The sequence below is a fragment of the Mycteria americana genome, chromosome Z (genome assembly GCF_035582795.1).
Source record: "Mycteria americana isolate JAX WOST 10 ecotype Jacksonville Zoo and Gardens chromosome Z, USCA_MyAme_1.0, whole genome shotgun sequence".
Taxonomy (NCBI): domain Eukaryota; kingdom Metazoa; phylum Chordata; class Aves; order Ciconiiformes; family Ciconiidae; genus Mycteria; species Mycteria americana.
The window spans coordinates 38,976,080-38,999,714 of NC_134396.1; the positions used below are offsets into that span (position 1 = coordinate 38,976,080).

Here is a 23,635-nt window from a genome sequence, read left to right on the forward strand (position 1 = left end):
CTTTGGGTGACCACTGTACTTTTTCACTCCTGATCTCATTCCATTACAGTTAGCCCGCTGCTAAGCAATCCCTACAAAATTAAGAGTAGGAACAGATCAACGTACAGTACAATATTCCTTTCCAATATCATTACTGTTTTTAAGTGTCTTTGTATGTTCCCTTGTAAATACACCTTGCCACCTGTAGAACCTAAAAAGTTTAAAAATATTGGACTGAATTCTGAAAACCAAGTTCTGTAGCTAGCAGCACGTAACCACAAGACACTTCTGTGAGGGAATGCAGCTTTCAGAAGTCAATCCAGTATTTCTTAAAACTAGACTACTTAATAATGCTTTTAAATCTGTATTCTGAAGACTAATGTTTTCTCTAACATTTTCCAAAAGAAAGAAAAGAAAATGAAGCGTCACGCAGCAAATAAGTCATCTAGTTTTACAACTCTTTTAATATTTCATTAAGCTAATATGAAATCTGTAGAAAAGCAAGGTTAGGACTACCTACAGATGTATCCTAAGAGAAATCAGTTTTAAATTATTTCTTTATTAACTGAAAGACACAGTTACTGAGGTTCTGAATGAAATAGCCATTTCCATAATTGCCTAAATTCTAACATGAGAGTTGTGCCTAGTTAAGCCCATATTCCCAGAGTTTAAACCAGCCAATTTACTGGAATCAATATTATCTCCAAAGATACAGAGGAAAATAGTAAGTGACTGAAGCCAAGTTGCTTTGTGAAAGGATGCAAGCACTTGCAAGTTCTTCTAGATAATACCTACTCTTGGTTATTCCTAAATTTATATTTTAAATTATTCTGAGTAATACTACCATAAAGACTTTGGAATCAGGTCTGTATTTTAGATGAAAAGTCTAAGTCTGAAGGACTTCAAAAACATGACATAAACAATGAACTAAATAAAATCACTTCCACTACAGTACAGAATGAACTAATGAAACTACTTCAAGCACAGTACAGCAGTTGATCGTAGAGAAAGCAAATACTTGTCCTATCCATGTGTGCTTAAAAGCATTTTACATGTCCATCCACATAAAAAACAAAAAACTTGTTAAAACTATAATCTGGATCTCTTTATTTATAAAAGGTACAGCAAAATATTAATGAATTAAATGCATACAGTAGCTGTTCCTTTGTGGAAACTGTATCTTATTTAGCAGGTGCCATTACGTGTCCATTCATATTGCAATCAAACGGCTCTCATAATCTTTTTGTAATTAATGAAAACCTTCCAATGCCTTGTCCCACTGCAGAGAGATGAGGTTCAATAATTAGGATTCTGGAGGTAGAGATGATCTGGAGAAAGAGGAGTCCTATAAAACAATACACTCAAAAATATCGAAGGCTTTTTAAGGATAAGAGAAATCTTTAAAACCAGAAGTTCTCTCTAAAATATTTGCAGCATCCCCTTCCCTTCCCAGCTGTTCAACAGGTAGAAAATGAAAGTCACATCTCTCACCCAGCCGTGAGAAACTGGATAGCCCAGACTTCTGTTTCCACTTTGACTGTGCCCCTAAATTCCAATTCTAATATGTGCAGTCACTCCTCCTATTGCTATTCAAATCCACGCAGGCAGTGGGCAGCCCAGTCATTCCCTGAAGCTTCTGGTGTGAGCTACTCACATGTTTCTTAGATCTAATCCAGTGTGGACACAGAGTAATGCTTTACAGATTTAGCTGTATTTTAATTCAAGCAGGGATAAAACAAGCCATTAGATCACCCTGGTTCCATGACATGGTCTTCCAAAATCTTCTTTTGACTTGGTTATTTTAAAAAATCTTGGCTCACACTTGCAGAGAGTTGAAAACTTCAGCAAGATTAATTACTCTGCTGTCCTCCAGTGCTGCAATGCTTCTACAGTGTTTTCACGCTTTCAGGCTTTTAACGCTATATCCTCAGAGACACATATAAACATTATCAACTGTATTTTCAGAGAAGGAAATAAAGATACAGAGTGGTGCCATTATTGTCCCAGATGATAACCCAAACAATCTGATTCCAGACTGTTTTTTAACCACTGGACCAGTCTTGCCCACTGTAGCGACCCCTTGGGCTTGTTATGATTCCTTACTGTGAATTCTAAGCATAAACTAGTACCAGATAAGATTTCACTGCATATATAAGACACAACAAGACACTGATCCTTTTTTCTCATTTAAACACAAGTTAGTCTTCCGTACATCAACCAGTTTCCTGTCTTGTAGTTTGTATATAGTAGCATCACTTCTGTGCAGCATTAAAAGGTAATTATAGACAAAACATCAGAGGAGGTGCCTGTGATATAAAAAGATGAATGTACCTAAACAAAAATAGATTTACCTTCCTTATTTCTCCTAATTACCTGTTTGGTACTGGCTCACATGCAAAAAAATATTTTTAAATATAAAAAATCTCTCAATTTCTTTCTCTCCTTGATCCTGCAGCAAAGTTACGAGGGTTCACTTGTGGCAACAGTGACAAGTGCAGCAGAACACCATGATCTTATTGAGGATGAGGAAAAGATTGAGAGAGAATGTCTACACAATGCATACCGAACACACTAGGCCATATCCTGTATTCTTCAGTCAACACTTACATAGGGAACAAACTTGGGGCACACCTCCTCTTTGCCCCATACATTCTACAGTCACTTACACAAGAGCAAATGCGTATGTGAAATCATTCTGAATCACTAGCATCTTTCATCACTTCACTGATATCAAAGATTGCATATGGCATAAGGCAACGGTGAATCAAACCTCATGATTTTTACAGGCAGTTTTGCCTCAGAGAGTACTGGCAGACACTGAAACAGAACAAATAGCACCAAAGTACAGGTAAATGAAGAAATTTACAACTTGAGATTTGCTCATGGCATTCCTTCCTATAAATTAGCTTCTGGTGTAAAAAAACCCTAAAATTAAACTTGTCCACATGTAAAAAACATGATATGCAAGAATATTTCTGAACCAATGAGTTGCATGCACATCTGTGGCAACTGAGGTAGATCTTTTTTTCTTGTTCCAAATATGTTCCAGCATATACTTATTCAAGTTGTCAGCAATGCTAAACAAACTTGTATCTTCAGTCTCTTTCAAGGCAGGCATTTTGGCTAACTCTTTGACTCAGGAAGTGTGTTCTCTTCATCCCCAGGTTGCGTAGGCTTGCTGTTTCCTCTTAAGGTTAAAAACGAGTATCTCAGTCCTCCTGCCATACTAAGGAAAAGAGAATGGACAGAGGTGTCAGAGATACCTGATGTTGTATACACCATTTATAGGTATGTGCCTTTCCTTCCAAAGGATTAAAGAATGCCAGCTAGCATAAATTAGGAGTGCCTCAGAGCTATGTAAGCCATCTGAGAAACGAGCCCCAAGTAAATAAAGATCAATTATCAGTTGCTCTGACAGATTCATACAAACAGATGTTTGTATGAAAGTTCATCCAAACACAAAAAGTAACAACTCACAAGTCATAACCCATATTCAACGGGCACAACTCATTCAGTCAGTGTTCTCACTTCCCACACCACTTGGCTTTTACCTGGAAGCCTTGCAGCTCAGAACTGCTGCTCATAAAAAAAAGAATTAACTCAACCTCACATAGTAAAACTGCAGGCATGTTTCCCTAGTTAAGATCTTACCATAGTAAGATTCAATATCTGAAAACAGACATGAAAAGACATAACTAATTGTAATGAACTTCACATCCTGAGGCAGTGCATCCTCAGGCCAGTAGTTTCAAAACTGCACCATCCAAGTGGGCCAAATCAAACAAAATATAAAACTGTATCTCACTGAGAAATCTTCAGTTTTAACAAATAAAAGCTATTCAAGTTCCACTCACCAAATATTTAGCCCTATAAAGTTTAACACAGAGAATATGTAATCTCCACCAATCAACATTCCGATGTAAGCAATGGATATATTCTGAAAGGAAACAAAAGCCATGCATTTATTGAAGTCAGTTTTCATCTCCAAGAGTATAAATGATATCAATTAATTTACTTTTCTAAGGAAATAGCTATACTCTGTTGCTGGCCACTCTAAAATCAATGTTTAAATTAGTTTCATGGGATGTCAGCCTTATGGGTAATGTAACAGCAAAATAGAATAATAAAATCTATGTTTTCTAAATGCATGCAATGCACTGAGAATGACTTTCTGGGAAAAAAAAAGAAAAAAAAAGAAAAACAAAAAGAAAATTAGTTATTTCACGTTAGGTAAAATGGAGCTATGGCCACCTTCTGAAAATGGACTTCTTTTTAATCTTTGGAAGGCTCATTTCAAATCCTATTTCTTAAAAGCAGGTTTTGGGTTCTCAAGCATAAAAATTATGCTTTAAAGTTACAATAAAAGCTCTTTACTATTGCTTTAAAAGGATTACCTCCTTACTTTGCCAACTAAATGTGCATTGAAAGCACTTGGCTCAAGTTCAAGGCAGGCACAGTTCAAAGTTAAAGATTCTACCCCTCACCCCGCCCCCATCAAGTTTTGGGAAAATTGTCCCCTACAGACAGAGGGAAAGCTATAGAACTGTGTGATCATTTTACCAACACTTTGTTGGTTTCAAATGTTTTAGCAGTTAGCCTGGACAATGACATCATTTCTACCAATTTCTACTGGGGACTACTGCATCATAAAGTGCTTCTCAACTTTAAAGCTGTTCAAAGTGTTTCGAAGACTAATTATTACTCAGGAAACAGAAATAGTGTTGCTCTATCTTAATGGTTCAATGCAGATATATAAAATTTAAAAGAATGCTTTCAGGACCACAGAATGAAAACTACTAGATTAATCTTGCCAGCTTTCAAAAAAAACAACTGTAGAAAGAGAAGCAGCATCTTCTTTTTGTGGATTTTGCTATGCTGGAGGTATTGTTTTCTTTAGTCACCCATGAAAGGGAGCACCCTGAGGACTGTTATTCCTGTGCCTAAGCTAGTTTCGATTCTGATAGCTGCTTGGCCCCCAACTGCACAAGTTTTATCTTTTGCTAAAACTCTTCCAGCTTACAGCTCTGTGCTTCTCTCCAAACTGACTTACAAAAAGTTGCTTGTGCAGTCAGGGATCTTCCCAGCTCAGACGTGCTGGCCTTATCAACACAAAGGAAGTTGTACTGGTTTTAAATTAAACTGGGTTAGAGAAAACAGACTGTAAGGACACCAAGTTCAGTTTTTAAGAGAGGCATGTTTTGGTGTTGATCAAATTGACCAGAATTTAAACAAACCAAAATGAAATAGTCCATTCAGCTAGAATACAAGTTCTCACACAGAGACAGAAGCAGTTAACCATAAAGCAATAAACTCCTTACTACAGCTTAGCCATTATTCTGTATCTATGAATGACCTATTTATTAGCAGCAACAGAAACCAGTTCAGCCCAAAGTGAAAGTGGGTTACTCTGTATCAGTTTGCAATGGATTTGCACCAGGCTAGCTTGACTAACTCACAGTAACTTGATAAGGAACAGAAGCAGCTGACAGTACCTGATGAAATGTGGTTAAATGTACATCTTTTAATTAAAAGTGATTCAAGTTTCTCATGTAGGAAAAATAAAAATAAATCAATACTCACATTGCTTTCTAGAGTATACCTGAGCTTCAATGGAAGAAAACAAGGTCACTTTGTTGTGTGGATCTCCAAAATGTATGGCACAAGCAGTGTCTCAGTATTAGCCCTCATTTTGAGTTTCCAGCTCAAAGCATAATCAGGATCACTGCTGAGTCAATGCTCTTCCCTGTCTATTTGAGCATTCTCATCTCCCTCTTCTCCATAACTCACCTTGATGGCACCAACTACTGTCGTTGTAAGCGCAGAATTGTAATGACTGCATAGGACAGTAGAATACATCAAGAGAAACCTAAATAAAGCAAAGGAGAAAATTTTATAAATTCCTTCCAGGGAGTTCAGAAGTTTAGCAACACTTTGAAATGTTCAACATTTTTTGGATCAGTATTTTACTGGGATCTTCAATCCCACCTGTTCCAAACCCTAAAAAAAGATTCTGTGAATCTATATTTTAAGTTAATGATGTGCATATACAGTGTACTCAAAATACACATTAAAATTTGCTGCTTGAGCTCTAGCAGAGTCATCTCTATTTCCTGTGCTTCTTAAATGTCAGTATTTGAAGTTAGTTCAACCCGTTGGTTGGTGACGTGTGAAAGAGCAGAACAGGATCCAACTCACTTTTTTATTCTTGCTTTGACTCTGCAGTTCCAACAGGAACAAAGCATTGTTTCATTACTTTTGAGTCTCCCATACTTTTCCAGGTACTGTAAAGAACAAACGCACTGAAACAGTTCCTACACTAAAGGGCTTACATTCTATTAACTGCAAAGAAGAAGTTAGATAATCAGAAGAGATGGCCAGCAGAGATACTGAGTACAGAAAGTAAAAAGCTAAATGTCATGTTGTTGACCACTGTACTTGTGAAGTAACAACATAGATAGTACTGAAACAGTTATTTACACTATTAGAAATAATTAGAAGACAAGACAAAAGCCTAGGGGAAAAATGTATTTTCTCTGAATTTCAACATAACTTATTAGTGAGTCTTACATTTGAGATTTGCAATTTGAAACACTGTCATTAAAATGCCTTACTTGATTGCCCTGTGTCCTTACCCCAATAAGCAGGAAAGAAGAAATTGAAAGACAAATAAAAAATTTGTCCAGTGCTGGAAATGTGTTGCCTATTAAAAAAAAAAAAAAAGGGAGAAAGTGTGACAATTATGTGCTATATAATCAACTGTAAACACATATAAAATATAGTTAATATGAAAATGTGCAAAATCACAAAATATATTTGATTCATATTATAATTACAAAATGTTTATATTACTACTGGGAACAGTTTGATGCATTTAACTTCAGACACCACAGGACGACAGCACCCATGATACCTAGACACATTCTTGTAACATATATAGCAATGCATATAAAACTGCACACTGCAAGCAATGAATACAAATACAATACAGATAATCTGTATTTTTATATTTATTGATACAGATATCAACACTGTGATTAATATCATATAATAAATAGTGTTGATATCAGACAGAGAGAAAAGCAAATAAATAATCTCATTGAAATCTATTTCATACCATATATTCATTCATGAACAGCTTTCAAGGTCTGAGCCTGCATTTTTGAGCTCAAAAGTAAATTAAATAAGCATTACTAAAGTCTCTCATCAATGAAGGTTAATGAAAAGGCTAAATCATCACTTTGAAGTCTGCTCCTTAGTGACATGCAGCAAACAAACACACAGTGCCACACAACAGTCACAAGAAACACGTCACAGATTCTCTTCTATCTCTAGTAACTTCAGGGTACACCTCATTTTAATCTGGTTAGTTTAAAGTCACCTGTATCAGCACAAAACTCAGCAAAGGCTGAATACATCCCTGAGAAACAGGATAAAGGGTGTTACTCCATGCTGAGCTGTGGCTAGCTGAGAACTCCAGCACCTGAGGTAACAGATTAGAGGGATCTTGGGCAGCTCTGCCCTGCTAGAATTGTGCTGGTGTGCAACCACAAATTGCAAAGTATTACAAAGAGACATTCTGGGGCTTCATTTCTCTTCCATTGCACCATGCTTTCCTGTCCTCCTAGTCAGCCAGCTGGTGAAGGAGAATTGAATAACTGGGACAATCACACACTGCAGTCTCTACAAGATGTGGTAGCTACTGCTCCAGAAAGAGTTAGAGGAGCAGAAGCAAGCTCTCTGTCACAAAGTCAGGGTACTGATATTTTGACTGGCAAAAGGTACATGCTGTGCATTGTCTGTGATGGATCAAGGCAAAAATCTCTGCTAGGGTAAAAGCAAGCCAACTTCTATGGCCTGAAAATCTGCTAAGTCCCGGTGTTACCTACAACGATTTGTTGACTTTTCATCAGTATTCTTCCACTTTCTACCTTTTTTCTGTGATTTAATCTCTGTGCCTCCCGTTGACACTAGTTATCCACATCATTTAATAGGACTTTTAATACTAAGTGACCAAGCCAATGCCTATGCACAATAGGCACTATGCATTTCTCTGATACTTATTTATTTTTTTCAGGTAATTGAGCATTAAATTGTTTGTGCCAAGTCAACATATGGGCACAAGGCACTCTTTACTTTTCTCATGGAATAAATCTAACAACAAGGTAAATTTCCCTGTCCAATTCTCCCAAAATGACTCCAGCCACGACTGCAGGGAAAGCAGTTGAAACCTTACAGCCATACAAACTTGGCCCCCACTAAGTCTGCCAAGAAAGGCATCAGCTGCATTTTCCTAAACTGGCACAAGGTCATGCTGGACTGATGTCACAAGAAGAGATTTCACACTCAGAGCAGATCTAAAGCCATCATTTTTCAGGGAATGACAATTTTTCCACTTAAAGCAGACTTGTAAGAACACAATGACAAAATCATGTGAGTCCAGGGCACAACAACATACAACAAAGGACACTGGAATGATTTATGACACCCACAAGCTCTGTAACAAAGTTCAGTGGCAAATCTCAAATATTTCCAAAAGGGAATATGAGTCTCTAGACTCATTTTACTGGTAAGAAAAAGACAACTCAGCAAGTCTGAGTGGAAGCCAGAAAAACAACTCAAATCTCCTGGTCTGATACCTTACGTGCCAGGACATACTGCCTACAGTATTATACTGTATTACAATTAGCTATGGAGAGTCATGCTGTTGTTCTACAAGAATGTAAAATGTAGGTTACTAAACTAGACTGAGACTAAACAGGAATCTGTTCTGTGCATCACAATGAGAGAAGGACTGGAAATTGTCTGGTTTTGGTATTTGCAATCTCATTTTAGAGCATGTGGCAAATCACACAGTGCAGCTAGATTCCCAACCAATTGCTCTAGCTGAGAGTCCCCAATCATTAGTTTTTAAACAGAGACTCATATAAGGGCTATCACCCAGCTTTAACTTCTCCTCAGAGTGAATAATTACAAGTTCTTACCTGTGAAGGGTAGTCCAAGTCACATATTTCAAATACTAGCCACTAACATGGAGGTAGGATTACCTCTTAAAAAAACAAACAAACAAACAAAAAACCTCACCCACCCCCTGAACTGAAAAAAATGAAAAAAATCCCGTTATCAGTCTGAGACATGGAATATTGCTCCTTACCTGCTGAAAGTCTCCAGTAGAAAAGCTAATAATAACTGTTGGAACCACCATGAAACAAGCATTATAGAAAAGAACACCATACTTTCCCAACTCCTGTGAAAAATGAAACATGGTGTTTGGAATTACAAGCCATTTGGGAGTAAAATACTAAACATTACTGTGGCAATCCTTCTGACATTATTGTCAATGAGCAGACAAAACATAATACACTTCAATTTAAAATACAAGCTTGTGACCATTGGATATGGTGTTTAGTGCTGAGCTAGTTTCCATTTCAGTCACTTTGTATGTTCAGCAGAGTATTACTGCTCTGCTATACCTTGAAAAATTTCTATACAACACCAGCTAGCCAGAAACTTCCCAAGGACTGGTCCAGAACTGCTTTGCGTTAGACTGCAGATAGGTCACTGCCTGGCCAAGGGATTACCCATTCCATCTACTGCAAATTGACCACAAAAGCCTAGGGCAGGGTGGCTCCCTGAGGCCAGCATAGCAGGAAAATTAATGAAGCCTGACTCCTAGATGGAGCATCTGTAATCACGGGTAACTGATGTTAACTTCAAGCAACTTGAGAGATGCCATATATCCTGTTGGTTAACTTGCTTGACACAAAGGCAGAAAATAAGGGGAAGGAAAAAGCAGCCTTCCCTTCCTCCAGATTCAGCCATGCTACATAGCAAATCTCTCCAGCTTATCTCTTGCTTTAAAATGAAACCCCATATTTTGCAGAAACCTGTGAGACCGTTAAGTGCTGGTCATAAAGAAAAATATGGAGTCTGGATTCGATGCAACTCCTGAGATCATTAAAAGATATGTATTTCCACCGTACCGACTGACCCACAAAAGTCAGTGACAAAACCTCTATCCAGCATCTCCAAGACTGCTCTTTCCTATGGCTTGGTATGTTTTCATGGCACTGTATTTGAAGAGCAGTCTGCTCAATGTTTACACGAAGTATAATGTATCAAGGTATGGCCTAATTCTTTGGCATACCTGGGTTTGGTGTAGACCTGCTTTTAGATAGCCAAAAAAGATGTCAGTTGTTATTGTAACTGACTCAAACTGGTTAGGTCTCTGTCCCTACCCACAAGTTTATTTTACATAAACCTCACTTAAAGTGTGTTTCTAGTCAAAAAGTCATCTTCCGGGGGCGGGGGGGGGGGGGGGGAGATAAAGTTTACGGGTAAACAATTTGCTTTTGGTTTGGATTTATTTTATTTTTTAGCCAAAAACAACGTTTTAAAGCCACTAGAAACTCTGCCTAAAAGACCTGGGAAAAAATAAAATACACTGTTTATCTAAGCCTGGCCTGAGATACTAGTAACAAGTTTTTCCCAGGGTGTTCAGTATTAAGGATGCATTTATCAACCGAAATACGAAAGCAAATTAAACTATTCCTTAGTTCATAACTGTATGCTCATAAAGTCATACAATAAGTAACCCACTGTTACCACATTGTCATAATGTTAAATTCAATCTAATCATCCCTTACCTTTGGATTGATTTTCTGCTTTGTGTAAACTCCATTTGCTGCTGTGAAGATATCATTTAGCAATACAAACGTGTAGCCCTCCAGATTAAAAGATAGATCAGACCTGGGAAAGAAATATTATATTGTAAATAAGCAAACAGTATACCATGCATTGCACTACCTTGTTTACCTAGAAAAGTATCATAAATGAGGAAATGCAAATCCTGAGAACTCCAGCAAGTCACAGGTTTTGTTTTAAGCCTTCTTTGTAAGTCAAGGTACTTTACATTTCTCCAGTCACAGGACCCTCACAAATGAGTCATCAGAGAGTTCCCAGAACTCAGTGTGGAAGTAGCAGGAAATATTCAGTTTTCATTCTGTGAAAAATTCCATCTGTCTCAATCCTGACAACCTGTCCAATTATTACTGAGTATACTTATCTATTTCTTTTAACACAAAAAGTAGCTAGGGAATAAAGTATGACTACTTATGACTACTTGTTTTTTACAGTCAGACCAGACATATTGTCATCCTTTCTGTTTTGACTAGTTACCTCATGGATATAGGGTAATTCATTTAATAGGACATGGCTTTATCCGAGTCACATCACATGGAAATTATTTACCTTTATACATAGCAAAGTCAAGAACAAAAAATAACATTACATTTCCAGTTAAGTGAAGGAATATCCAAACAGAAAAAACCCAGAGGAGACTAACATACAAGTGTTTTGTGAACTTAATCTAACATTTGAACTTGTTAAAACTGGTTAAAAAAATAGATGTTGCCTAACTCAAAACAATATTCGACAACCAAAAGATCAGTCTTCCTACCCAGAACAAGAATATATTTTTCTAAAATTATTAAAATACACTGATACTATGAAATAAAAGCAGCATTTCTCACACAGTTTTAACTTGGTTCATTTATGATCCTGCATACATGGAAAACCCAGGGGGGAAAAAAGAAGTACCCAAATACTTCCAGCTGGAGTTAAATTTTTTCGTTTTGTATTCCTGCACCTCCCAATGATGTCAGCAGAGAGGTTTTCCAAATCAACTTAATTCAGAGTAACTGATCTCAACTTAGGTTTACTTGGCACTTAACAAGAAAGAAAATCCTCCTGTCATCCCTCCTCTCATAACATGACTTTGTATAACAAATGAAAACCTTACCCAGCTGCTATGAAAGCCCCAAGAATGATGGCAAATACGCTGACTATAATACTCAGTGGGTATCGTTTCCTGTAGACAAAAATTAGACAATTCACATTTTCATTATTTGAAGAGGAGATTAAATGGCTGTCTGCCTGAAAAGTTTCAACGCAATTAGTAATCACAGAACATTTAACAGGAGGGCACAGTCTTGATAACCTTACAGAAGCAATGTGATTGACTATGTGCCGTGCTGTCAGACTTTGGCCCTGAGAACAGAGATTGAAAAAGCATTGTCAGCATTCTGCTACTAGATAATTTTAAGAGTAAAGATTAAAGGTTTAAAGTGACAGTGCTGGAACAAACTGTAATTTACTGTGTATTGGTACTCATAATGGACACATTTCAGTGTCTTCCAGTAATCCAATAAAGGAAAATCACTACACATATCTCATGTAGTTTTTCATCTCACCTTTCTTGGGGAAGATGCTGTACAGCACACTATCTGGGCTATTTTTCAAATAGATACTTATTTTGAAGTCAAACTGAAACCTTGTACTTGGAGGGGAAAGCACAGAAACTTCTTATATTCTTCAGTATGTCTACATCAGCACTGCCACAGAGCAGGGAAAAGCATACCGTAAAAATATCCTACTTCTTATATCTGTATTACTTTATTTAGAAATGTCTTATATATTTTTGCACCATACTGCAATGTGGCTTACAGGCACTCCCCTAGTCATTCTCTCAGGCCAGCCCCTCGCTCTGAGCTGGCCTGTGAGAAAAGATCCATCAAAACAAAATGTACAATGCTCTCGGAGAAATCCTGTGTGTCAAAGGAGCACAGATGTGGACCACTGTCTCAACAACAAAGCTGTATGCAGTCTCTAGATATATTAGGCTTTGATCATAATGAATCTCAACAGTAACAACCCAAACCTTGACTACTTTTCAAATCCTGAGGTAAACCAGCATAGACTCTCTGGAGTCCTTTCATCTTCAGCCCTGAGGAAAAACACTGCAGCAGTCTATACGAATACATCATTCTGCTCTTAAGCTTCCCCTAGGTTAGGATGTTGCTTGCACTCATACAGCACATTGCTGTAGTCCAGCTGAGAACTGATGACAATCTCACTGACTCACATTTTCCTCACTTGCTTGCAGAAGGCCTCAGGCCAACAGGAGAGGACAGCAAGTTCTGCTTTCCCTGTGAGAACTTATAACTAGAAAAGAATCCTGGAGCATCCCCAAATATGAATCACATTGATCAGCTGCTGCTTCAGCCAAAAGGAGATGCCAATCTACTTGGAGGCTTTTTGAAAAGCTTTTCCCCTGACCATCATTCTCATGTTGCCTGGTTCAGCTTCAGCAAGCTGCTTTTCCCCTTGTGACCTCACCTTATCCAAGCACAAGCCATCTGTATAGAACTATGATGGAGACAAAGTATGACGTATTTATATTCCTGTTCTTCCAAACTGATACGACTGAAAACAGTGATCCCAAGATGTAATAGCATACACTTCTTAATTTCGCATTAAAAATAGCTGATGTACCTATAGTTAAGGAGTTTTCTCATCTAACAGCACACTGCTAGATACCATTTTGCTTCATTAAACTGGTATGCTTTTAGACTTGACACAGAAAGCTACTCTACATAAGCTGACTGCTACACTATCATCACTGTTTTGAGACATAAGGATCTGTCTGTTTGAAGCAGTCTACAGCTCAGGAGCCTCCGAGACGAGACACAAACCATAATCGCTGAAAGTGTCTGAGTCGTGCTCTGCTTACCTGATTCCTGTGAGACACTCAAGAGAATGAGCTGTGTAAATGAGAGCAAGGTGAATTCTTTTTCCTGTATTCACTAAAGTGCATGTACCTTTGCCTTCAAAAAAGGCTACATAAACCCACTTTCTTTGGTTTCCTCTATTTCTCAGTAAAAAGCACTCATCCAATATTCTGATGAGATGCCACAAGTAATCCACTTGATATGATCTAAAATAAAGGTATCTTAAATGAAAAAAAAAAAGGATCACCCAAGTATGATGATTTCCAGCAGTAAAGTAAGTGGAATGGTAAACTTCCTGAGCACTGTAAACATCGGCAAACTGTCAAAAAAAAAAAAAAAAATCCAAGCACAGCATCAGATTAGTAGCATTTTTATGTTCTAATTCTTATCTAATTTTACTAAGCAGAGGATGAAACCATTAGTCCAGCAATAAGCAACCAAAACAAATTCCAAAACAAATTCCCAGCCACTTAGCATACATAAAAAAAAAAGTCAGTCTGACACTAAAAGGAAGATTAGATAACCAAATCATTGAAACATAGTAAGATTTGCCAGTTTGTAAAACAATGCAACTGTCTACCTTCTAAAAGGCCCCTCTGCATCAGTGAAATTAAATAGAAAAGCTATTTTCTACCTAGCATAGCCCCTGTGAAATAATTCTTCCTGTAGAATTCACAGGCAGGGTAAGTAAAAATTATTTCTATTGTAAACTTAAAAGACACACAATAAACCTGTCTCTGAAAACATGTAACAGAAATAAAATACAAACCAAACATGCTTAGTAAACAAACTGTACTTTCAAAAAAGTAAAATAAATCAACAAGAAAAAAACCAGAGACAGTACAAGAAACATCAAAGGTGGGACCAGCTGCAACTACCAAACAAACAGCTGCTTTTGAACAACATATTGTTGGTTTACACAAAGTGATGCAGCTGGAAACTTTTTTGATTAATTTGAGAAAACACTTGCATCTAATACTTCGGAAATCTGACAGCATGGCCATATGGACCAATTAATCCTCTGTTTAAGATAACTATTAGCAACTGCATTAATAAATGATACAAATCCTAACGCAGAGTTTAATCACTTTACAACAGACATTTTGAAGTTATGCATAGGATCATCTACACCTTACAGACAACCCAAACAAGGTGGAAAATTCCATAATGTAAACAAATGTCACATAGTGTAACAAAACGCAATGTAACAAAATGTTAATGGTAGAAACATTGCAGCCATTCTTACTTTTCTGTTATAAAAATCAGTTGTGAATAGCAAATCTAAAAGAAGTATGTCAGTCATAGGAGGAGGAGATGGTGCACTTATGTTTAAAATAAGCTAATAAACTTTTATTTTAAAATTACAGTTAGGGAAACAGGAGAAAAAAGAACCCATGAATCAAACTTTTACAGGATTGAAACTACTTCCATATTCACATTGGCTGAAGTGCTACTAGGGACAGTACTGCCAAAGTCCTTATGTCTGCCTGAACAGTCACTTCAGTGGAACAACTTCTGAATGAGTAGAACAAAGCGTTGCAGAACCAGGTGCTTAACGTTTCAAAGTTATGAAATGCTGAAAACCTGCAAAATTCTGTGTTTTGGTTTAGCTTACTATCAAACCCTTAGGAACCTGTAACAACGTACAAGAAACCACGGCAACAGTAGTGCTGCATCCTCCAATCCTGGTGCAGCCATCATGCTTCTGCATTCCTCTTCCACAGAAAATGTGGTCATTCAATCTATTACAGCAGGTCCTCTACATAGCTTACACCTTTTTAGCACTAGCATGGAAGCAACTCTCACGGATCTATGCTTATGGGCACAGAGGAGCCAGTGAGCCCTTTAGCAATCTCCCCACAACCAGCTCTTGGTGCTCAGCAGGGCTACGCCTCCGCCAGCACCCTACTACACAGTAGTTTTCCCATCTCTTTGTCTGTCCTAAATAACCTGCACCAAGATCATGGTACAAATCTTTCCCATATTCTTCTTCCTTCAAAAACATCTTTCTTGCAGCTTTCAAACTCTCTGGTTAGGACACCGAGGAAAAGCTGGATGCTTGGATATGAGGAGAAAGTGAAAGCATTTTCATTGTCACAAGGAGTATTGTGATTTTCTGTCAGTACAGGCCCAGCTAAGCCCCCCTTAAAAGAAGCAGACAACTTGTAAACAGATCAAATGTTTGGGTAAGTGTTTCATAATAGTATGAGGGGTTTAGACAGACAGACAGACATGATATGCATTTAAGTCCCTATGCAATGCTTTTTTTTTAGGGTTTATCTTTTACCCCCACAAAAGAAAAGGGTAAAATCCAAACAGTCTACTTATAACTTCCATTTACTGTACCTGAGTTTGCTGGTACTTGATAATCCACTTATGTGGTTTCCAACATAAATCAGAGGCAGAGGAAACAACTGTGATAAAATTAAAAGCACAACTCAGATTATTATGTTTTGAAGAACTGTTGTGAAACTTTATTTGATAGAATTTGATAACTGTAATATCAGATGTACTTTTAGCAAGAAAGAGGGGTTTTTAAGAAAAAAAATGTAATGATGCTGCAAACTGATCTGCAGCTCTCATTCATGTGACCGTTCACAACAACAGCTTCAATGATTTCATTAGAAGAGTCACAATCTACCTCTAATGAGACTCAGACTCCATTTAGTGTAAAGGTTAATCAATTTTATTTTAATTACTATAATCCTCAGATTAATACTCATTCTAACATTTGAATTTTAGGTATAAAAGTAATACTAATAACTGTAACTAAATAAGCAAGAGAATAGGTGGAATAGAAGAATGAATAAACTGTAAGTATGCTATGCTTCTCCAGGTACTGCACACATATCAGTATGCCTGGAAGATACACCATTTTAGATCTACCTCAGAAATTATGCTATGTGAGATACTAGAAAGGAAAGATAAATATTTAGGGGTAAATTAAACTTCACCCTTTCCAGCTTCTACCATAATGAGACTGACTCCCACAGAAACATATGGGCCCTAACACAATACAGAGAAGCAATAACAGAACTTCAGAGCCTTAAGAAAATGTACCAGAAGTCAGGGATCCCTACACAATATTCAGCTGTAGTTCAAAGCTGTTATTCTCCCACTACAGAAGTTGCAGAAGATTAAAACCAGGCAAAGTAATCACTGGGGACAAAGGTGGTGTGTACATCTAGTCCCATTCACTATCAGTCAAGCCGAGCTAAAATGGCAGAAAGACAAAACAGATTCTCTATCCTAACGTGTAATTAGCTGCTGTTGTTGTGCCTATACTTGCTTCAGGAGACACTGTGTTTGTCAGAGGCTATGTCTTCTCAAAGCATTGTGTGCTGGAAAAGCATACAGAGGAATGGGCTGCATTTTGTCAATGTTAAAAATCCTGCCTTTCTTTTACAGCAAAGAGGAGAGAGGACAGAAGTACAGTAAAAGTTAACTATAGCTAACTAAAGTTAACTTTCAAGTGAAGGTAACAGTAAAAGCAAACTGAAGTATAAAGTAAGAGGAGTATAAGTAACAATAAATATTCAGCCTGTCAACATAAGCTTGCAAAAATTTTGTAATACACTATCCCTTCTGCAGATTTTTATTTAGAAAACTATCTTCATTCATCGCATGAAAACAGAGCTGACATTACATTCTCTTTCCTCTGAACGTCATCTATTGTAAAGGCAAAATCACAACATTCAGCACAACATCAGAGATCAATGAAACACTTACTTAAAAAGGGTCAAAAGCTTCCTCACTAAAATAAGCTCTTTGCTACTTTAAAACTCTAGCTGAAAGCACTGAGGACATAAACCAGTCTGGGAGTGAAAACCGATGACAATTTTAGTGTCAAAGAAAGCAAAGCTGTTAAAAGGATAAAAAGTCAGTCAAAAGGTGCTTTAAAAAGTACAGAAATCAACAATGAGCAATCCAGCTGATTCACTGTGACTAGTCATATTCAGCGCTACAAGCAATACGCAAGTCCTGGATGCTGCAGTGCTGACTGCTCCCAGCATATCCAGGAAAGTCTTCCAAAGGATAGACATAATTAGGACAAAGAAAATGGGTGCTGTATTTTTTAATGCCCTTGTACTGATTTTAAAGTGAAGGCCACAGCAGGGAGGGAGAGTAGTGGGACTGGAGGGGTGCAGAGGGAAGAAACCTCTTGAGGTCTCAACAAGTTGTTTATATGCCGAACTCAAAACTACCCTCTGGGAAACCTTCTTCATTCATGTTTTGGAAAAAATAAGGATTGTCCATTTTATAATTGATGCTATAGATATTCCTACAAGATTTCTACATGCAGAAATGCCAATGATTTCAGCATGCATTAAGAAAATAGAACATTCACCAATGGCTGTGAGACATTCATAGTAAACCTCATACTGATAGTAAGACAAGATTCTGCAATGAAGATGCTGGGCTGAAATGTTATGATATCTGAGCTCTGCAGCAGAGCTGGGTGCTAACTCTTGCTGTATCTCTGAGCAAACACTGACCAATACCTTGCAACAAGACATAAATACACAGGCTTATGCATCAAAGTAAAGCTCCAGCAACACTGCACATGGATGCAAAAATCTACGAGGATCATTGCTACAGTCATTTCAGATCCTAGTTCCCAATCCGAGATAATAAAAGATCCTCTCTCATATCCTCTCTATCCTGCCTCTTTAGACCATACACACTTAAGGTCTGCACGATGCAGCTAGCCCCTACCTACAGTACCTTTGGTGAGCATTATTTTAGCCCCTCCTATGGAACATAAATCTTACATTTGGAATCAACTGTTGTTCATGTTTTTGGTCTATCACATATTCTTTTTCTATTGTTTTATCACACGTCCCATTCAAATTTCCAAACAGCCTTTCATGATGCGATCAAAATTCTTTCTTAAACAGAGATCTCCCATTAATCCCACAGGGAGCTGTATTCATCCAGAAAAATACTTTAGGAATCTCAAAGAGTTCATCCAGCTGTATGAAGGTACAGCTCACTTTCCCATGTACTACATAACCAAATGGCACCAGATTTCTCTGCAAACAAAAGGCAAGAACACTGCAGTGAAATTAGAATTATCAAATCCAATCCTAAATGAAACAAAGATACAAATAAACACATTTGACAAACAAATGCAAAATCGTTTTCTGTTCTTCTTTTGTATCTTGTCTCCGTAAGAAAGAATGCCATTACAAAAGGTAACATTTTCTTATTAATATCAATCCTTACCTTCACAGGTATACTTTTGTCAAAATCGGGGAAGTGAACAATCTTATTTAATTTTGACACATACAAGATAAGTATAGTGGCTGTCATCTAAACAAAAAGAAAAAACAAGAAGTCATGTAAGAGCAAAATTGTAATGTATGAATGAATGAACTGCTTCAAAGAAAAAATCTCCATATGCATTTCACAAATGCTAGGTATTACACTTTTTTTTTCAAAGAACACACAATGAATAAACTGGAATGCCTTTATTCTTACCAATTTTGCCTGCTATTTATTTAGAAGTACAATATAGACACATTTTACTGGCTTGAGAAAATTAGTGGCACTTTGTAAAACAATGCATGCTGAGGAGCTGAGAAAATAAAACAGGAGACGATCTGGAATAACTATGCTATTTTCACTCAGAGCATTGTTTAGTCTGCAGAATCACTCCTACAGCTTTTTTGGTAATGTGACGCGGGGGTTGTGCATTGATCAGTCCATTGACAACCTGAGAGATAAATGATAAAGGTACGGACAGAATGAAGAGGAGTATCTGAGCAATCACACATCATAAGAGTTAATGTTGGCCCCAGGAAGGAAAAAAAGATGTTAAATTTTCCTTATACAAACATCCATTAATTGCCTATCTAGAAAATGGGCTGGAGTCATGTTCTACAGACTAAAGCATTATACCATATTATATGCACTTTACAAACTGTTCAGGGAAATCCTGGAAAGATCAGTCAACAAAAAATGGAAATGCCATTAAGTCTTAGGTTCTGCAAAGAAACAAGGCCATACTGTTGCCCTTAACATGAAGTATTGTCACATTTTCTAGTCTTTGCCTTTCACTGAAACATGACGTGTGGTTCCTTGAGCAGTCTGGATGTGTGAAACTCTCTTTGTCTCCCCTCCTCATACAGCACTGACTTTACAAGACATTTTACTCTCTTCAGCACCAAAAAGCAGAGATATCAGACCTGCAGTACCCTGTTTTCACCTCTTCCTCACTACCCCTTAGCTTGTAACCTTGGCAGAAAATAAATCCTCTCTTTTAAATGTATTTGCCTAAACAACACTTGCTTCAAGACTCCATCTTTCCCAGCCATCCCGCTGCAGTCACATGTTCTTCTTTATGAACCATGTACACAAACATTTGAACTTTGGTTTTACTATGATGCCTACTAACAATAAAAACAACAACAAAAAACTTATTTCTGCTGCAGTACTGCAAATTGCCCACAGGCAAATAAAGCAACAAAGAATCAAAACTGTGTGGCAGTCCTACTAGAAAACTGCTGGGAAAGAGGAGAGAGATTTATGTGGAAATACATCATTTGTCTACAAATAGAGGCCATGTCTCTGCATATAATCCACAAATGCTCAAGGACTCTCATAGGATCTATGCACTTGTTAGAACAAATCTTGGCAGTTTTGAAGGTCAGATCTCTTAATTACTGAATTCTACTAGGGGAAATAAATGGCATTTCCAATCCTTTATGTGACTCTTCCCAGGCAATAGTTTTGACTTGAGCTGAAATTTCTTTGATCTCACTAAAACAAATCACTCTTCCTTATGGTGTAGCTAATTCGGAAGACAAGTAGTGCAGTATAACAGAGATTTCCCCCCTAAAATATATCTCTATGCTAAAATTAGTTTAACTTACAAAATAATGAGTACATTCAGTGTGCTTTATTTCTGAACATACCTGTCCAATTCCAAGAAACATTGGTGATGGGAAGCTGAAAAGCATAAAGAGATATTTAATACTGAGGAAAGGGGGAAAAAAAGAAAACTAAACAAACAAGCAAAACAAAACAACAAAAAAGAAGAGTTTTAAATTTAGCACCAAAGTCAACAACTGGACACGTGGATTGTGGATGACTGGCCAGTCTTTCAGAAGAGCGCAGGAACTGCTACAGTTATTGGAGTCCTAATATCTTATTTCTGCAACAAAACATAAGCTGCATCCAAATAATATAGCATAGCTGATCAATTCTAAGGAGCTAGTTGTTTTGGGTACATTTGTAAGTGAAGCTAACACACCTGGAGAACTCTAACAATGCATAATTTTTTGAGTAGCCTCACATATAGACTATACACCCTGAGATGGTACAGTAAATTAAATCTCTTGCACTTGCCTGAACTTGGAAGCTTATCTCCACAGCCCAAACACACTAGCAATACGTTTTTGTGAAAAGAAAGTACCTAGGTAAATATTGAAGAAACATCTATTGTCTGCTAAAATGGCTAAATCCCTACCATACCCCTTCAATTAGCTTTAGCTGAAAGCACGGATACTTGAATGTTAAGAAAGCAGAAACTTCAGCAGGACACCTGAAGACCAGGACACCTCCATTTCTTCCCCTAAATCTACATCAAGTTAAAACCAATAAAGGTGTGGCAGTAACTGCTACTTCTCTGTATGTATACTGAAATACAAGCAAAGAAGTTATTTACGATGGATGGCTGTTTTATGCCATCACCAGCAGTGTCTGGACCCTCTCTGCCCAAAAGCCTTAGGTGTCAAGGAGCTCCCTGGAGGTCACAGCTCCTGCTGCCACCCAGGAGTCACGCAGCATTTTGCTGGACTGCACTGTCAGGGATGGTCACGCACAAACGTGCATCCAAGGCATCTAAATAAAACCCACTCCATTCTCTGTGCACGCTTGCACTAACAAATGCCGAAGGAGGGTCCACATTCTTGACAAGCTTTGTAATTTTCCATTATCAAGGCTCCTTGAGGTTGTGGCTATTTATCACGGAGGCCACCAAGAACTGCTATACTAGTACTCGGTGTGCTGAGAAATGTACATCTCAAATGTGTACCACTGGGACGGGAACACAGTATTAGCAAAAGAAAGAAACGCTCTGAACTGCAGCATGAAGGCCATAAGGACACTGGAGTCATAACATAGATAAAGGGTTAGGAGCAGACAGTAGCAAAAGTGATTCCGGGAAAGAGAGGTATTAACAGGAAAAAAAAGAAGGAAAAAAAAAAAGAAAAAAGGAGCAGAAGAAACGGGGCTTCCATATAATCACGTGACACCTAAACTGTGTTGTACTTACAGCTACACAGTACAAATATATGGAAACTTCACTCATCTGTACTACACAGATTTCTCCAGCCTTTTTTGATTTGCAGAGCCCTAAACATTCCTAGCAATGCTGTAAGCTTTTTATACAAAATTTAGGCTTACTGATGGGCATGCTGTCCTTGATTGTCTTTCATGGATGTGCTAGACATATGCCAGGGACTTACAGGGAGCTGCAGACTGTATGATGAAAACCACTATAAGACAAAATCACAACTTGCCTCATGTGTCATTTCTGGGAGATGTTATATACAGCTCTTATGTGTTCAAACAGCACTGAATGTTAGAAATTAACAGCAAGTTTTGCCTTTTTTTTCTTTTTTCTTTTCATTTTGTTGTTTTTTTTCCTTTTCTGCTGCTAGTTCATAATGAGCTAAAACATAGCAAAAACAGAGCAAACCTTTTAAGTAAAGAATATTAACGGTGAGAAGGTCACAGCTTACAGGACAACGACTCCATATGGGACCCCCCGTCAAGTCAATAGAGGTAGTTCTTCAGTGGTTTTATGATTAAGAGGTTTTCTGAAGTTCACATTTTGGTTTTGGCTACCTCGGAAAAGAAAGGTGCTCGCAGGAAAGCAACAAGATCGTTTGGCAGGAACCGTTATGGGAAACACTGCTTCCCTGAAGTCTCCGAGCTGGTATGACCAGCGAAACGCCAGCCTCGACGCCGGGAATAAGGAAAGACCTTCCAGGAAAAGAAACACCTGGGCTGTTTGAAAAGTATGCCTGCAAAGGACTCTGCCATCGGGTGGTGCTGCAGAAGCAGTACAAGCTGGGCACGAATCGGGTCTGAAACTGAAGAAACCGACCCCAGTCTCAGCACACTCCCCGACACCGCCGGCGTTCAAGGGCCTGTGCCGGTGCGCCAAGGGACTGTCCCGGGACCCGAGCTGCGCGGGCGCCCCTGGGTTGTGCTAACGGTAACGAAAACGCTTCCCCGACGGGCGGTGCGGCCCCGCTCCGCCTCGGGAGCGAGGCACAACGTGCCCTGGCCGGGAGCAGAGCAGCATCGCCGCCAGCCCGCGGCACGGCCGGGCCGGGGCAGGGCCGGGACAGGCCCCGCCGCCCCGCGCTGCCCGGCGGCCGCTCTGCCGCGGCCTGCGGCCCGGCCCGCGCCGCCGGCCCTCACCTGTAGGCGCTGAGCAGGGCCTTGTTGACCAGCACGATGAGGAAAGAGCACGTCCCGTAGAAGAGGGCTGAGAGCACCCTGGGCAGCGCCGAGGGCGCGGCGGCGCCCGCCGCCTCCCCGGCGGCCTGCCCGGCGCTCATGGCGGCGAGGAGCGGCGCCGGCCCACCCCGGGCTCCACGACTGCGGCCGGCCGCGCCGCGGCCCCTCCTCCCCGGCCCGGCCCGGCCCGGCCCGGCTCGGCTCGGCCCGGCCCGGCTCGGCCCCGAGCGGCGGGGGCCGGCGGCGGCCGCAGGGCGCCCCCTGGCGGGGCGGGCCGCTGCGCGGAGCCCGGGCGTGGGCGCCTGCCGGCGGCGTCCCGCAGCCGCGCCTCGCCTGGCCGCCGGGGGGCGCTGCCGCCCAGCCCGGCCCGGCCCGGCCCCGCGGGTCTGCGGCGGCGCCCGCCGAAGGCGCTCGGGGAGCGACGTGGTGCAGCCTGCGGGCGCGCCGGGCCAGCTGCCGCCGTCCCTGGGGCCAGCTGCCCGCCGTCCCTGGGGCCAGCTGCCGCTGCCCGGCCCCAGCGTGCTTTGTCTTTAAACCGGTCTCATGGGAAAGGAGTTCAGCATCCCCGAGCGGTTGCCCTCAGGGCAGGGAGAGGCTCGAACCGCCCGAGGGCAGGC

General features: G+C 39.5%; 1 protein-coding gene across 6 annotated transcripts; it reads right to left on the bottom strand.

The window, feature by feature from the left end:
* Window positions 1-85: 85 nt before the first annotated feature.
* Window positions 86-23,254, bottom strand: SLC35D2 (solute carrier family 35 member D2). Of its 6 annotated transcripts, XR_012773480.1 has the most exons (13): window positions 22,980-23,254; window positions 20,462-20,495; window positions 18,771-18,857; window positions 15,891-15,958; window positions 13,792-13,863; window positions 11,777-11,845; window positions 10,623-10,725; window positions 9,131-9,223; window positions 6,612-6,679; window positions 5,767-5,845; window positions 5,560-5,680; window positions 3,834-3,916; window positions 3,150-3,205 (listed from the first exon to the last, which is right to left on the bottom strand). XR_012773480.1 is itself a non-coding variant. In XM_075488649.1 (12 exons), exons 1-12 carry the CDS (start codon window positions 23,117-23,119, stop codon window positions 3,103-3,105), a joined length of 999 nt encoding a protein of 332 aa, XP_075344764.1. In that variant the 5' UTR covers window positions 23,120-23,247; the 3' UTR covers window positions 86-3,102. The 6 variants fall into 6 exon arrangements, 1 of the variants encoding a protein (XP_075344764.1); XM_075488649.1 differs by lacking the exon at window positions 5,560-5,680 and having other exon boundaries at window positions 86-3,205; window positions 22,980-23,247; XR_012773478.1 differs by having other exon boundaries at window positions 5,560-5,845; window positions 22,980-23,252.
* Window positions 23,255-23,635: the final 381 nt, after the last annotated feature.

Bases quoted from the DNA above. Each gene is read 5' to 3' on its own strand.
- SLC35D2 (XM_075488649.1), bottom strand. From the start codon at position 23,119: ATGAGCGCCGGGCAGGCCGCCGGGGAGGCGGCGGGCGCCGCCGCGCCC. The intron at 13,864-15,890 runs GTACAGTAAATG...TTTTTTTGACAG, and splicing joins TCAAGTACCAGCAAACTCAG to TTTGCCGATGTTTACAGTGC. The intron at 11,846-13,791 runs GTGATCCTTTTT...TTTTGTCTACAG, and splicing joins CTGGAAATCATCATACTTGG to GAAACGATACCCACTGAGTA.